The sequence below is a fragment of the Tenrec ecaudatus genome, chromosome 4, assembly GCF_050624435.1.
Source record: "Tenrec ecaudatus isolate mTenEca1 chromosome 4, mTenEca1.hap1, whole genome shotgun sequence".
NCBI classification, from domain to species: Eukaryota; Metazoa; Chordata; class Mammalia; order Afrosoricida; family Tenrecidae; genus Tenrec; species Tenrec ecaudatus.
In genome coordinates, this window is record NC_134533.1 from 60,088,475 (window position 1) to 60,103,962 (window position 15,488).

The window sequence follows — 15,488 nt, forward strand, 5'->3', positions numbered from 1 at the left end:
GTAGAATTGGGATCATGACAGTGAGGGGGAGGAAGCATTTAGGAAGTAAAGTTGTTCCATTGTTGCTACACTGCACCCCGACTGGCTCATCTGCTCCCTGAGACCTTTCTGTAAGGGGATGTCCAGTTGCCTACAGATGGGTCTTGGGTCCCCAATCTGCACTCCCCCTCATGATTTGACTTTTTGTTCTTTGATGCTTGATACCTGACCCCTTTGACTCCTTGTGATCACACAGGCTGTAAATCTTTTTAAAAACTCTGTGAATTGGCTAACAGTTTACAGATTGTCAAATTTACATTCAATAATTCATGTACATTTTATTTCAACTCATCCATTGCTATCCCCCCTCAATGTACCATCAATTATCCCATGTCCACCGTTTGCTGTTTCAATTCTACTTTCCTACTCCTGAATTTCATCTTGGGTAAAAGGCTGCTTGTATTATCAACGTGTTAGTGTTTCCCTTAGAAAATTTTTTTTTCTTCGCTTTATTGTAAGTCTTTTGGGCAGCCAGCTTCATCTTTCGTTGGTAGTGATGGGGGCTTACACTGCTGAGCTGTGGTTACATCTTTCGTTGGTAGAGTGATGGAGGCTTACCCTGCTGAGCTGTGGTTACATCTTTCGTTGGTAGTGATGGAGGCTTACGCTGCTGAGCTGTGGTTACATCTTTCGTTGGTAGTGATGGAGGCTTACGCTGCTGAGCTGTGGTTACATCTTTCGTTGGTAGTGATGGAGGCTTACCCTGCTGAGCTGTGGTTACATCTTTCGTTGGTAGTGATGGAGGCTTACACTGCTGAGCTGTGCTTAGCCAGCCACCCAATGCTCATCCCATTTTTACTCTGGACCCTTTTTTCATTGCGTACCCAAAACAGTCAGATGAAGTCAAAGATGACTCATAGCGACCCTACAGGACAGAATAGAACTGCCCAGTGGGTTTCTGAGACTATAACTCTTCATGGGAGGAGTCTCAATTTTATCCTTTACAGTGGATGGTTGTTTCAAACTGCTGACCTTGCTGTTGGCAGCTTAATGTATAATCCTCTAGGCCACTAGGCCTCCTTTTTTATACCAAGGGACAATAAATTTATCTTCTCTACTAAACTCTAAGCTTTTGGACAATTGAAGACAGGAAAGGCATTTTGCCTGCAAGTTCTCATTGTCAAATATAGTACATTTAACATTTGTTGACTATATTAAAGCTCTTTGCAAGCTGTATGACTAATGCTGTATGAAAATTGCTTGTCACTGAAGTTTACTGAAGAATTACTTGTAGTACCTTAGCTTTCTTGCATCACTATTCTAAATTTTCACATAAAAACACGTTGAACAACAAAAGAATATGAAATTACGCAAAGCTGGTAAAGGAATTTTATTATGTGTCTTAGGTAGAACCTTTCATTCTGCTAACAGAACAGCATTTCTCCACACCTCACTCACCTAACCATCAAGTTCATCCTTTCGACTGATCTACTGGAAAAAATGGTCTTTCTATTTGTCCTTGGATGCAATTAGAGTAGATAGCTCGTCCTCCAGAAATAAAAGCATTCTCTATACTCAAAATGTACTTGGCATTACTAAAACTCAAGACAGTATACTGCTTAATGGACAAGGAAAAGGAAACATCTGCCATCGTTCCGTTACCCTCGGCGCAGGAATGCTTGAGCATCTGGGTTTTTCACTGCAGTTTTCACATATGGTAGGTGGACTGGTTCCACAATCAAGAATAGACCCCTTTGTACAAGACATTCTCAGAGATTGGGACACTAGCATGGGAAACATTTTTTTTGGGATTAGTATTATACAATGAATTAAAAAAAAAGTCTTAAGAAAAATTTCACAAATGTTTGACTAAACATCTGAAACATATTTATCACAGCTTTCATATATTATAAAACTTTTCCTCCAGAGATGAAGCTTATTTAAGAAATAAAACCTAGTCGCTATCATCTGACCCATGATCTGAGCCACGATCTGAAGCCTCGTTGTTGGATCCCTCTGGTTCGGATTCATTGCCCGAGGCTCGGACAGAACCCTCATTATCAGACCCCCTCTCGGAATCTCTATCTGATTCCCCGCTCGGAGAAGCTGGGCGCGAGTCATTCTCGGAGCCCCCTGCCGAGCCCCCAGAGCGGCGGCTTCCCGACTGCACAGACTCGTTGTCAGACTGCTCCGAGCCCGAGGGCCTTCTCTTCCGGGACGGCTGGTCACTGTCCGAGTCCTCGTCGGACCGCTCTCTGCGCGGCCGCCGCGGACTGCCGGCCTCGCTGCCAGATGGATTCTGGTTCTCATCGGACTCGCTCTCCGACGAGGCACGTTTCTTCCGCCGCTCGCCCTCATCGGAGTCGCTGTTGCTGTGTCTGGGATGACTGACAAAGATCAGTATGGGTTAGAAACGGGGCATTTGGGCCCATGGGTCCCTAATCAGCAAGACTATGTGCTTAAAAAAAATGACATTCCACATTCTGTTTCTCTGCATGCGTTCATTTTGCGGTATTTGTTTGGTGTATTTTTCTGCCCAGCTACCATTATTGGAACATGTTGAGCAGAGTCTAGAAATGTTGATTAAGGGGGAGAAATGCTGAACAGAATTAAAAATTCTCATGGACTTCATACTTTCAAGAGTCAGATGCTGGATGAATCTCAAAACTGTTACACTGAAATAATCTTTAAACCTTAAACTAAAAATATCCTCTGAAGTCTTCTTAAAACAATAGTTTAGCTCAGAGCTTCTTAAACTTTTCCCAGTCAAAACCCATTTGTAGCCCAAGAAATGTGCAACACAGGACCAGAGCTCTGATTCATTACCCAGTTGATTTTGATCACTGCATATTCAGAAACCTCCTGCGGTTGCCGGTTGCCAAATGTTTCACAACCCACACGTTAAGTGACCCCCAAATGGGGTTGTGACCCACAGTTTAAGAAGCTTTGGTTTAGTTTAAGTCGTCAACAATATCTGCCTTTCTCTTTAAGCACTCTCTCTATGGGATCAAACGGCTAAGGGAGTGTGGGGGCTGCTGGCTACGTGAATGGGAGAGAACAGCTGGGAAGGGGAAGAGGAAGAGGAAGGGGAAAAGGCTGCAGTGTGAGCAACGTAGCCACCATCAGTCAGTGAATCATACACCGAGAAATGAACTGGTGATGTTCTGTGGATGTTTCCAAGAACAATGAAATCACGGAACAAAATGCATTTTAGTTGTAAGACAGAATGTAACAATGATTTTATCAGACACTTTGTATCGGAATGTAGTATCTCCCATAACTGTAAAATTATGAAGGGATGTTTATTTTTACCAAAAAACTAACAGCAACCAAGGTGGAATCTAGCCCCTCACTAGGCTTTTGAGACTGAAGAACTCGTCCTTTCCCAAGGCTGGGGAGTGGGAGACTTTCCTGGTACTCTTATTACCACGTCACCTGTCTCTACCCTGAATGTGTTACTGCCCCACCATGATTAGGGCCACAAGGGGGGTGCACTAGCAATAATGAAGACATGAGATGGGGTTAGAACGAAGAGTTATTTGATGCAGTGGCTTCCAGCTATAAGTCTATGAAGCTGGAGAGAGGACACTTTGTGACAGTTACCACTCCCAGTTACCTATTTCCTCACCAATTTCCAAAAGTCTATTTTCCCCCTTAGAAAAAGAAAATGTCTTTTCTTCTAGCCCAGGAAACTGAGTAACAATCCTGTTTGATTTACTCACATCATTAGAAAAAAATAAATTATTCCAGGAAAAATTCCTACCCTTCATCAGCAATTTTAAGTTTATCTTCATCCGAAGAATCATCGCTTGACGATATTATGGCTTTGGATTTTATTTTTCCCTTCATTGAAGGAGGCAGACGTTCTGGCTTGGGCTAAAGAATGTTTAACAGAATAGATTAGTCAAGACTTGTACATTAGAATGTCTTTGTTAAAATGGTCTAGCATTAAAATGATACAATCAAGCAGCAACCAATTAACTTTGAAAACAAGTAGCTGTGCTTGAGAAGGCTGCTGGAGGAAAACATGCACTCGAGTTCAGTGCACTCGTGCACAGTGCATGTTCTATGCTGACAGAGAAAGAGACAGCAGGACAGTACTGGAAACTTACAGCCCTTTTCTTCTCTGCTTTTGGTGGGCGCCGTTTTTTCTGTTTCGGGCCATTTTCCGTGTCGTCGTCATCAGACCCTTCATCTCCCTTTGCAGGCCTTCAATAATGAACACCAAGAGTTAGTCAAGATTCCCCATGCCTCCGAAGTTAAGACCGCCCACTTCACCACCTACATGTTCTTGTTGCACATGGTTCAGGAGTCCTGTCGACTGAGTCAATCTACAGGTGGAGTGACAGAGACCAACATCTATCTTTCTCTTCTTCCTTCCCAACCATTCAGCCCAGGACTGCTACCAATTTCCCCATCACACTTTTACAGGTGGCCTAACGTTCCACAGTGGAATCATAACAAGCAGTACTGTACAAATGCTACCACAATCAGTTTCACAACACTGTCTTTCTTCTTGAGCTCCTTGTTCACTTTGTTCCCCCCACTCCCCAAACCCTTCTTTTCCTATCATTTATTGGTTTTAATTTTTTGCCTATCTTACACATTCCAATATATCCATCCACATACTATTCTGTTGCTTGACCCCATCGAGTGGGGTTATACAGTCATCAATGCGATCAGATCTCCATCCCCAACTGCCCTTCCCATACTCTCAGGAACCATTACACACTCCTGGTACTATTTCTGAAGGGTTATCTACCGTGACTTTCATTTGCCGAACAATCTTAAATATTTGTACGCAAATCTAACATGATTAATGAGATAAAACAAATAAAAACCTTCATAGTAAGGGAAGGAAATATTAAAGAACCAGAGGATAGTTATGTGGTTCATCAGTGATATGTCTACCGCTTCTGTGTGGCCCTTCTGTGAAGGACTGTCCAGTGATCTTACAGGTGGGTTTTAGGTCTCCACTACATCCACACCCCTTTCACATTGGTTTGGTTGCTTCTTTTTGACCTTCTGATACCTCTTCCCGTCAACACCTCATGATCACACAGGCTGGTGTGCTTCTTCCATGTAGGCTTTGTTGCTTCCCTGCTAGATAGTTGCTTGTTTAACTACGAGCCTTTAAGAGCCCAGACACTATATCTTTTAATAGTCGGGCACCACCAGCTTTCTTCACATTTGCTTATGCACCCATTTTGACTTCAGCAATCAGGTCAGCAAAGTGAGTATCATACAATGCCGCATGATTAGAACAAAATCTTCTTATATTTAGGTAAGATTTAAGTAGAGGCCCAAAAGTGCATCTCCTTCCTTGTTGCATTTGCATATATGTACACATAAATATATATTACATATTTTTTCCCTTCTTTCCTCTCCCCCAACCCAATCACAGTTTTAAATCCATAGGCCTGTGCTGAATTGAGCGCATTAGATTCTTACAAGTACAGTGAGCCTGGGGCTAAGAAATGTGGTGTGGGTAAGATAAGTGAATGGAGGCTCCTGCTCAGAGAAGCATGAGAGAGACAACAGGAAAGCCTGGCAGACATGTCCAGGTGAGACGGAGCGGGTGACATTCATATTTTACAGAGCTAGCAGAACTGTAAGGTGGGCAGTATTAATTCCATTTTACAGAGAAGAAAACAGGTTTGGCGACTTTTCATAGATTGTACATTTAGTTACTATAGATATAAATATAGGCGCATTCACTCTAAATCCTATAGATCGTTCAGTAGTATTAATAACCACTTTAAAGACACAAAGAATCTCTGGTGGTGTAGTGGCTCTGAGTTGGGCTGCTAACCCTAAGGTCAGCAGTTTGAAACTCCCAGCTGCTCCAAGGGTGAAAGAGGCTTTCTACTCCAGTAAAGAGTTCCCGTGTGGGAAACCCACAGGGGCTGTTCGCTCTGCCCTATAGGGTCATGATGAGTCAGCACTGACTCCCTGGCAGTGAGTTTGGTTAAGGACATAAGAAAGGCAATTACGAGTGACTAGCAGCTCGACTGCTAATGACAGGTCAGCTCCAACTCCGCAGCCATTCTGCAGGACAAAGACGGACAGCCTCAGAAACCCTCAACAGGGCTGCTGCGCTGTAATGGGCTCAGCGGCAGTGGGTTAGTAGCTCTCAGAAAGCAGTGGTGACATGTGGCCATATCAAGTACTCGGGTTTAGAATAGGGTCTACGTACAGACAGATGACAGAAGGGATAAAAGGCTTTAATGCCTGAGAAGATCATGTGGGTACCAACCCAAGTGCACTGCCTCAAGTCAGTTCTGACTCACAGTGACCCTACAGGACAGAGCAGAACTGCCGTGGGTTTCTGAAATTGTAACTTCTTTTTTTTTTTTTTAGATTCTCCCATGGCACAGCTGGTGGTTTGACCTGATCTTTTGGTTAATGGCTCAAAGTGTGTAAGCTGCCACACCACCAGAGCTTGACAAACAGATAAAAGATTGACGGTGAGAAGCTCTCTGTCCCCTCTGTAAGATGATTTAAAACACATGAAGGGCAATCGTACCTTTTCCTCTTCTTCTTCTTCCTCTCACCACTCTCCTCCTCTTCACCTTCTTGTTCACTGCCGCTGCCCTTCCTCCTCTTCTTCTTTTTGGACATGGGCAGGTCATCATCAGAGTCATCATTGACAAACTCATCAAACTCTCCTCCTTTCTTAGAACGCTAGAATCCAAATGAGACAACTGTTAGCTCCTGGCGCGTGGAACGAGTATGGCTTGAGTGCCATCGTACAGAAAGAGGTGCTTGACTAGGCCAGTAATGTCTTCATTGATTACTATTTTGCAACAACCATCAACTATTTACGAGGTCACTACAGGTGAAAGGAGCTTAGCTAACATTAAAATGCGCTTCTGAATAATGGACATATTTACGTCATTTTCTCCTTTGGAAAGCTGTCTCTTTGGCATAGGAAGAAGTTAAAACTAAGAATTAGGTCCTGGGTAAGTTTAAGCACCATCGTCATCTGGGAAAACCAAAGGCTGGGAGTGGGGTCATCAGTGTCGGCGGGGACCACCTCTTACCCGTCCTCCACCGCCACCTCGTTTTTTCTCTTTTGTGGCTTCAGTCTCACCAGTGAACATGAGAATGTTTTTTGTTTTCTCCACATACTGGGCCCGCTGCTCCAGAAGCTTCTTCTGCTCTTCCTTTTCTCGGAGACGCTTCTCTTCCTATGGGGGACGCAAAGTGTCCGCAGTGAATACCGTGCAGCTCCTGCTCTAACCACAAGACTTCAGAACACGCATGTGCGCACACACGGGGGGGCGTAATTTTGGAGTCAGGGAGAAATACAACAGGTACCTGTTCTTTAAGAAATTTCTGCCTCAGCAGCTCTTTTTCTTGCTCTTGTTTGGCCCGCAGTTCCCGCTCTTCTTCATCTTGCTTCCGTGCCCGGGCCACGTGGTACTGGGCCTGGCTCAGCAAGTCGGAGCACTGCCTGGAACGTTTCCGAGTCAGAGAAGAGGGACACAGTCAGCAGGACACGCTCGGTGCAAACACCTGCTGCACAAATACCTGCTGACTTTAGCAAGGTTTCAAATGTGGACGCAGTATTAGAAAATACCTATTAGCAAATTGTAGTTAGCTGCCATAAACTGATCCCATCAATGTTAAGTCTCCACTTAAAGGTCCTAAGTGATTTCCAACCTAATTGTCAGGTATTACTTAAAGAATCAGGGATGCATATCTGATTCTGAGGACCTAACAGTAGTGAAATGACAGGAAAGCACTTTTCCAGTTTCAATCCTAGTCCTACCGCTTCATAAAGGGACCCCTAGGAAAAACCTCAGTAGAGGGTGGGGGTCCCCATGAGGAGACGCAGGGGGAAGACTGACCCGGCTCACCAAGAGGCCTTAGTTCAGTCTACAACTCACACCAAGTCACCTTCTACAAACAGTAACATTACCTGGCTTCGGTAGCAGCGAGGGCCAAATCAAATCTCATTTTATCTCCCACTTTACTCAAGTAACTAAAGTATCTAAATGGAAGGAGAAAACAAAATACTTTTAACAAAAAATTTCTAACAAAATAGGGCTCTCAACACCTTGGAAATTTGTTCTACAGATTATTGGTTGAGACACACAAATATACTTAGTGCATAAAGAACTATCATCTCAGTAAGAAAATTATACATAGCGAAGGGACTGACAAAAGCTCTCATCAATAAACCATTCAAGAGTACATTTACTTAGATTCATTAAAGCAAGTGAAGTCATATTTTTTGAAGTCCTATTTCAAGTCACCAGTAATCCACAAAAAAATATAAATCTTAATTGAACGATCAAACTACTGAATTATATGATGTGTAAATTAGTTTCCAATAAAACTTGGGAAAAAATACAAATCAATTCAGTTAACAAATATTTAAACATGTTGGCATGGGAGTTAGGAGGTTTAGTCCATAAAAGTATTTAGGATCTTCCAGGCATGAAATAGTTATTCAACAATTCAAATAAGGTGAAAGTAAACTTTACTACACACTTAATTATCAGATAAACAATAAAGTTAAATGTTATTTTAGTTGACCTGAACGAACCTATCAATTGTTAAGCATTACGGCCTCAATCTTAGCTCACTGGTAATTGCTAGTTGCTCTCTTGGGGATTCTGACCTGTGGTGACCCAGTGTGTGCAGGCTAGAATTGCTCCATGGGGGCTCAAGGTTGTGACCTTTTTGAAGCAGAGCACCAGGCCTGTCTACCAAGGTACGTCTGGGTAGGTTCAACCTTACCAACATGTTGGCTAGTAGTCAAGCACAAACCCCCCTCTAAATACACCCTGGTGTTAACAGGTTAAACCAAGACAACTTAAGTAGAGTCTAAATGTTTCAAATGTATAAAATGGCGAGTCCTGTACTGTCACTGAACAATCTACGGCAATCCTGTAAAGTCACGCAGTTCTGTAGTTGGACTAACAAACCGATCAACCCACTGCTATCAAGTTGATTCTGACTCACAGACAAGTAGAACTGCCCAACAGGGCTCCCAAGTCTGTAAATCTTTATAGAAGCCAACTGCTACATCTCCGCCCGCCCCCCCCCCCCGCCCCCCGTCATATAGAACTCTTTATTACAAGCACTGATTAATTAATATAAAATTATACAGTCCACTGCCACATCTTTCTTCAGTCTGGACCACCAACTTTTGGTTGAGCACTTTAATCACTGCACCACCAGTTCCTTCATGACACAAATCAGGAAGGTTCCTGGCTATGATTTGGCGCCATCTGGTGGCAGACTGTCTGCTTGGCATAAATATGGCTGGGATGATTTTAATAAAAGCATGGTTTTGAAGCAGTTTTCAGCACCTTGAAAGCATGCATTTACTGAAACAGAATTTCGAAGTTGTTTCTAGGCAATCTTTACCTATGTGCAAGCTCCAACTCTTTCACAGCATTAAGCACTTCCTTCAGATTACTCTTTTCATCTTTCAAGACCGAGGTAGCTAATCTTTGCAGCACCAGGGCCACATTAAACATCAGAACCGTATCGCTGGGAGCCACGTGTCTAGCCTATGAGTGGAAAACAGAGAAATTACCGAGTGTATGCAAAGGATTTGGTATGTGAGCACACATGAAAAAAATAATCTTTAAAAATACAATGGAAACAGATATTGAAGTTAGAATGGTGAATGCTTCGTACCTTAAGCAAAGTCTGTTTGCATTCTTGTAACCTGCCACACTTGAAGAGGGCTCGGGCCAAATAGAGTACAACTTCAGTGTTCTGGTGCTTATAGAACTTTCGGAGACAGTTTTCATACTACAAAAAGGGAAATATATATAAAATCACAACGGATTTAAAATAAATGTAGCAAACTTTGAGTTCTGTGAAAAGGTATTTTATATTTAAAATGGCCAAATATAATTTTACAGCATGAATATCCGGTCATTTGAAAAACTAAATACTCACAATGTGGGCTTCTTCAGCATTTTTTGTAATAAATAGGTTGGAAAGTTTTTTTCATAAAAAAAAAAAAAGTTTTTTCATATCTTTAGCAATATTCTCAAGAATATTGGCCCACTTCAAAGTTTTGTATATGGAAAACAAGCTTCATCTGCTACCACCCTTCTGTATTAGTTGAAAAACAAGAGTGTAAAACAAATAATTCAATCCTGTTATTTACTAAGTACTTATGCTTATATGCTAGTGCAAATATTGTATATATTGGATTCTCATAAAATTCTATGAGGTTAAGGCACAATGATCTCCATTTTATAGACAGGGAAAATGAGGGTCAGAGAAAATATCTTTTGCCTAAGACATGCAGTTAGTGGTGTAGGCAGGATATCAATATCAAGCCTGCTCTTCACGCTGTATGCTGATGACTCCTGAATGGACACTGTATCATAAGAAATAGCATGGAGCTCCACACCCCATGGCAGGGCCGGAATGGATAAAAAGAGTTGCTCACCACTGAACATGATGTAAAAGGATTTGGAAGACATTACCATCTGAACAGCACTGATATACTGCTTCTGCTCCACGTAGATGTGTGCTAAGTTCAACCACACATCACTGATGTCTGCGGTTGCTTCTCTCACTTGGGCGAACACATCACGAGCTTCACGGAAATAGCCTTTGTGGGCTAACACGGCTCCTACAGTTATAAGAGGTTCATCACATTTAGGAATTTCCTCATTGTAGTCAGAAAACCTAGAGTCCTGCTTGACGACAACTACATGTATTACATTTGCAGAGAAGTTCTAATACACCAGGGGCTGCAAACGTTCATTAAAGACTTCCATCCAGTATGTTCTTCTAGCAACTAGAAAAACGGCAACTCCTTCATACGAGCACTCCCACGCCCACATTGCATGCACAAGTCCGAGGTCTCACCGACGCCATTGGCCGCGTACAGGTTCTTGGAGTCGTTCCTGAGCACTTGCTTATAGATGGCCAAAGCACGATCTTGGTGACGCTTCTCCTATAAAAAGAAATAAACACTGCAAATTAAAAAAATCCAAATGGGAACGCAGAACCTCAGTTTCATTAAAAAAGGCCAAAAGAGAATTACTTTTTCTCGGTCTCGGGTAGGCTGATGTAAAGTCTGGAGCCACACATTGCCGAGGGCCAGCATCGAGTACGTGTCACTCTGAGTAGATGGTTGTTTTAATATCCTCTCAAATTTCTTCTGTCCTGGGCCCCATTCTTGTTTAGCCAAATGAAGATTACCAATCAAAGACCAAGCATCTGGATGATCCTAAATGACACAGTGGAAATATAAAGAAGCAAAATCTGTGGTTTGGATTAAGAGAGGTCAATTTTCTTTATACAACAGCAATTCCATTTACAAGATGAGATTTAAAAGCTACATAGTTTTTTCAAACTGACAGTGAGACCCATCATTATTGATAAGCGCCATCAAGTCAGTTCTCACTCAGAGCGAACCTGTGTCCAACAGAACGAGACATTGTGCAGTTCTGTGCCAGCCACACACACCGTTGCTTGAGACCACTCAGTGCTTTGCAGCCACTGGGCCAATCCATTCCATGGTCTTCCTCTGTTTCTGCGGACCCTGCTAATTTACCAAGCATGATGGACTGGTCCCTCCTGTTCCATGTCCACCTTTGCTTCTAAGGAGCATTCTGGTGGCACTTACTTTAAGGCAAATTTGTCTGTTCTTCTGGCAGTCTGTGGCATATTTAGTATTCTTCACAAATGCCATAATTTAACATTTGAATTCCTTATTTTTATCCAGCTTTCGTATGCATAAAGTGATGAAAAATACCATGTCTTAGGTGCACCCTGGTCTTCAAAGTGAAGTCAATGTAGCATGTGGTTATCAGCATAAAAAATGCAATGGAATGGGATAAAGCAAAACTATCAGTGTACTGCACAGGGCGAAATAAGACAAAATAATTTTTGAAATTCCCTTTTAATTTTTCTTTGTATGCACACATGTGCATATCTACTAGGCTGTAATGAGAAATTGATTTCCCTCTAGGGCCACAATCAAAGAGTTCTGATGAGTTCGGAAGTTCCATTTCAAATGCTAAGCCTCTCTGACTATAAACTTTCTCACACCACTCAAGTTTCCTGCCATCTATCAAGCCGATGCTGACTCAAAGCCACTCTATAGGAATGGGTAGAACTGGCCTGTGAGATTCCAAGAGGGCAACTCTTGGCAAAATGGCTGATGATTTTGAATTGCTGACCTTGCGGTTGGCAGCCCGACTTGTAACCACTACGTCGTCAAGTTCCGAGGGGTTCAACTACCCAGCTTGAGCAAAGTAGAGGGTAAAAGACCTGGGGGCCAGTTCACATGTGGTGAAGTGTACGTGAAGAAATAGTGTGGAAGAGAAGACACAAGAAGGAGACTGTAAGATATTTAAATATTTAAATATGGTCCTATTTGTTACATGATAAATAATGCAACTCAGTTAACAAACAAACCAGGAAGCTGTCATGATCATTAGAAAAGTGATAGCCATTAAAAGAACAAACGGACTCACTAAAGAAGAGAAAAATGGAAAACATTACTTTTCAAGTTAAGAGCTAAGATTACAGGCGGGGGATGAGGAGCTGATCCCAAGGGCTCAAGTAGAAAGCAAATGTTTTGAGAATGAGGGCAACAAATATACAAATATTACAAATATGCTTGACACAATGGATGGATGTATGGATGGTGATAAGAGTTGTACGAGCCCCAATAAAATGATTTATAAAAAAAAAAAAAAGAGCCAAGATTACCAACCTGATTAATCTGAAGAGCTTCCTTAAACCAATCTGAAGCCTCATAAAAGTTTCCTTTGTCTCTGGCCATGGCTCCTAGACGTAAATAGCCTGCAAACACACATTTAAGTTGTTATGTTTAAAATGCTAGCCATTAAGGATGAAATGTAAAGTCCTGTTTTTAAAACAACTATTTTTCGTTAATTCATGCATACAACGCTTACAAGAGAGTTCCTCCACTGGTAAACAAGATCCAACGCCAGTGCAGACCATGGAACATGGCACAGAAGCACTGGGCCTTCATGACCCACTGTCAGTCAAAGTTCTCTCTTTTCCATGGTGTTCCCGATGCAGGTACTCTGGAATCCAGTTCTTATCCAAGTTGTGTAAAAGACTTTCAGTGGTCTGTCTCCAATTTCTCTCTAATGCCCACCACGGACAACTTTTGTTAAAAAGTTGTTTGTCATATGGCAAAAGATTAAGAAAGGACAGACTAACAGGCACTGCTTCCTATCAGAAGACCTGGACTCTTACCTGGTGCTTCCACTTAATAACAATACACCACACACACACACAAGTTGTTTTATGCAGAAAATGCTACTAGTACACAAAATACAGTCTAACTATGGTCTATCATTTTAGCTGTTTGTTTTAATTTCTATCTCATGTGAAGCTACATGTGTTTTTGATGGTCACAAATCTGCCTTGAAAAAACTGGGGCACCAGAAACATCAGCATTTTTTCATTGTTGGCTCTCAAGAAGGTTTTTCTGAGCTAAATTTTGGCTGCTGTTGTAGGAATTTCATTACATAAAACAAAGCCTTCTGGCTAGACCAAAGGATGTACAGATAGGAATTGGAAACACAGGGAATCCAGGACAGATGATCCCTTCAGGACCAGTGCTGAGAGTGGCGATACCGGAAGGGTGGGGGGAAGGTGTGGTAGAGAGAGGGAACTGATTACAAGGATCTACAGATAACCCCCTCCCTGGGGGTTGAACAATAGAAAGTGGGTGATGGGAGATGTCGTACAGTGTAAGATATGACAAAGTAATAATAATTTATAAATTATCAAGGGTTCATGACGGACCAGGGAGGGGGAAAAACGAGGAGCTGATACCAAGCTCAAGTAGAAAGCAAATGCTTTGAGAATGATGAGGGCAACAAATATGCTTGACATAACAGATGCATGTATGGATTGTGATAACGGTCGTATGAGCCCCCAATAAAATGATTTTTAAAAAAGCTTAAAAAGCCTTACAGTCAACATAATTAGGATGCTCCCGTAAGATGTTTTTATATAGTTTTTCTGCTTCATGGAATTCACACATCGCCTCGTATAGTCTGGCCAAATTGTATGATGTTGTAACAGAAATAGCGTTATAATAATGTTCATCATGTTCAGCCTCTGCCTTTGCACGATCCAATGATGCCAAAAAATATTTCTACAAGAAAGAAAACTGCACTGTAAAAGACCTGGTTGATAAGTCTTCAAAGATTGGATTCAAGGTGATAAAATACACAGGAAAGGAACACGCGTGTTGTCCTACCTTTGCTTCCCCTAGGTTTCCAAGTCTAAAATGCAGAGCACCCACGTTATTCAGGATCTCTGGGGGGACATCAGCCTGCACTTTCTCCTGAAGGATTCTAGTTGCTGTTCCGTAAGCTGAAAGAGCACCCTGTGTTTCGCAGTGACAGGATGAGGTATGGGTGGAAATGAGAGAGAAACGTTACACCACGCTTACAGAGAGCACACGGGTCAGGAGAGGAAAGCCAAGACTAGGTTATAAAGTACCTGTATATCAGTCTGCTCTAAGATTTGTGCCAACTCAATCCAAGCTTCAACATCATCGGGATACTGTTCTGTGACCTTCTTCAAGTGGCCCTGAGATAAAAAGAGGTCATTATGTGAAAACATCCAACAAGTAAAAAGTGGATGACATCTTTTTAATAAATCACTATGGATTCACTCAAAAATTCATGGCCATCAAGTTAATTACGACTTATAGAGACCGAGGGAAGGGTAGAATTGCGCCTCTGAGTTTCTGAGACCAAAACTGTTTTTTTAAAAAAAAATAATTTTATTGGGGTCTCGTACAACTCTGATCACAATCCATCCATCCATCCATTGTGTGTCATGCACATTTGTACATGTGTTGCCCTCATCATTCTCAAAACATCTGCTGTCTATTTGAGCCCTTGGTATCAGCTCCTCTTTATGTTTTTGCCCCCTCCCTCCCCAGAGATTCGAACTCTTTACAGGAGCAGAAAGCCTCATCTTCCTCATGGAGAAAGACGGGTTGGAACGGCTTACCCTGCAGTTAACAGCCCAGCGTGCCACCAGGGCTCTACGTTCGTTACTTAAAAAGCAAACCCGCGCAGCTAACCACGCTGCTTCCATCCTATCTCCACTAACAGTGACAAGACATGAGGAGGGGGACCCCGTGGTGGGGTAGGAAAAGGGGTGCTACAGGGAGCAGTCCCCAGTTCCCACCCCTAGAGGCACAGGAGGGGGAGCCCTGGCAAATGGCTTTCTTGCTGGCCACTTGCAGAAGTTCAGATTCAGGATTTGTTCCTAGTGTCTAGACTTTGATAAGAAACTTAGGGAAGCTGATGCTTATTTATAAATATTGACAGAACAATTACAGCCTTTTCATGACAAGCTTAACTGCCAAGATGATGAACAGAAAAAGAAATCAGAAAATTAACAAAGAGACAACAAAGAGCATGGCAGAACCAATGCAACATTGTATTTTATTGCTGCAGATTGCTAAGCCCAGAGTACTGTGCAGAAGCATGCAGATGGAATGAAAGTGTTAGCAA

General features: G+C 42.3%; 1 protein-coding gene across 1 annotated transcript in view; it reads right to left on the reverse strand.

The window, feature by feature from the left end:
- Positions 1-1,354: 1,354 nt before the first annotated feature.
- Positions 1,355-15,488, reverse strand: part of CTR9 (CTR9 component of Paf1/RNA polymerase II complex) — a 28,822-nt gene continuing 14,688 nt past the window's right edge. Inside the window, exons 10-25 of the mRNA XM_075546069.1 lie at positions 14,461-14,550; positions 14,216-14,344; positions 13,927-14,110; positions 12,689-12,777; positions 11,009-11,194; positions 10,831-10,918; positions 10,443-10,591; positions 9,637-9,753; positions 9,361-9,506; positions 7,904-7,975; positions 7,300-7,435; positions 7,023-7,169; positions 6,506-6,663; positions 4,092-4,188; positions 3,743-3,855; positions 1,355-2,366 (exon numbers count right to left, since the gene is read on the reverse strand). Coding sequence (XP_075402184.1) covers positions 1,934-2,366; positions 3,743-3,855; positions 4,092-4,188; positions 6,506-6,663; positions 7,023-7,169; positions 7,300-7,435; positions 7,904-7,975; positions 9,361-9,506; positions 9,637-9,753; positions 10,443-10,591; positions 10,831-10,918; positions 11,009-11,194; positions 12,689-12,777; positions 13,927-14,110; positions 14,216-14,344; positions 14,461-14,550 — 2,334 coding nt within the window. The 3' untranslated portion in view covers positions 1,355-1,933. The remainder of the gene's footprint in view (positions 2,367-3,742; positions 3,856-4,091; positions 4,189-6,505; positions 6,664-7,022; positions 7,170-7,299; positions 7,436-7,903; positions 7,976-9,360; positions 9,507-9,636; positions 9,754-10,442; positions 10,592-10,830; positions 10,919-11,008; positions 11,195-12,688; positions 12,778-13,926; positions 14,111-14,215; positions 14,345-14,460; positions 14,551-15,488) is intronic.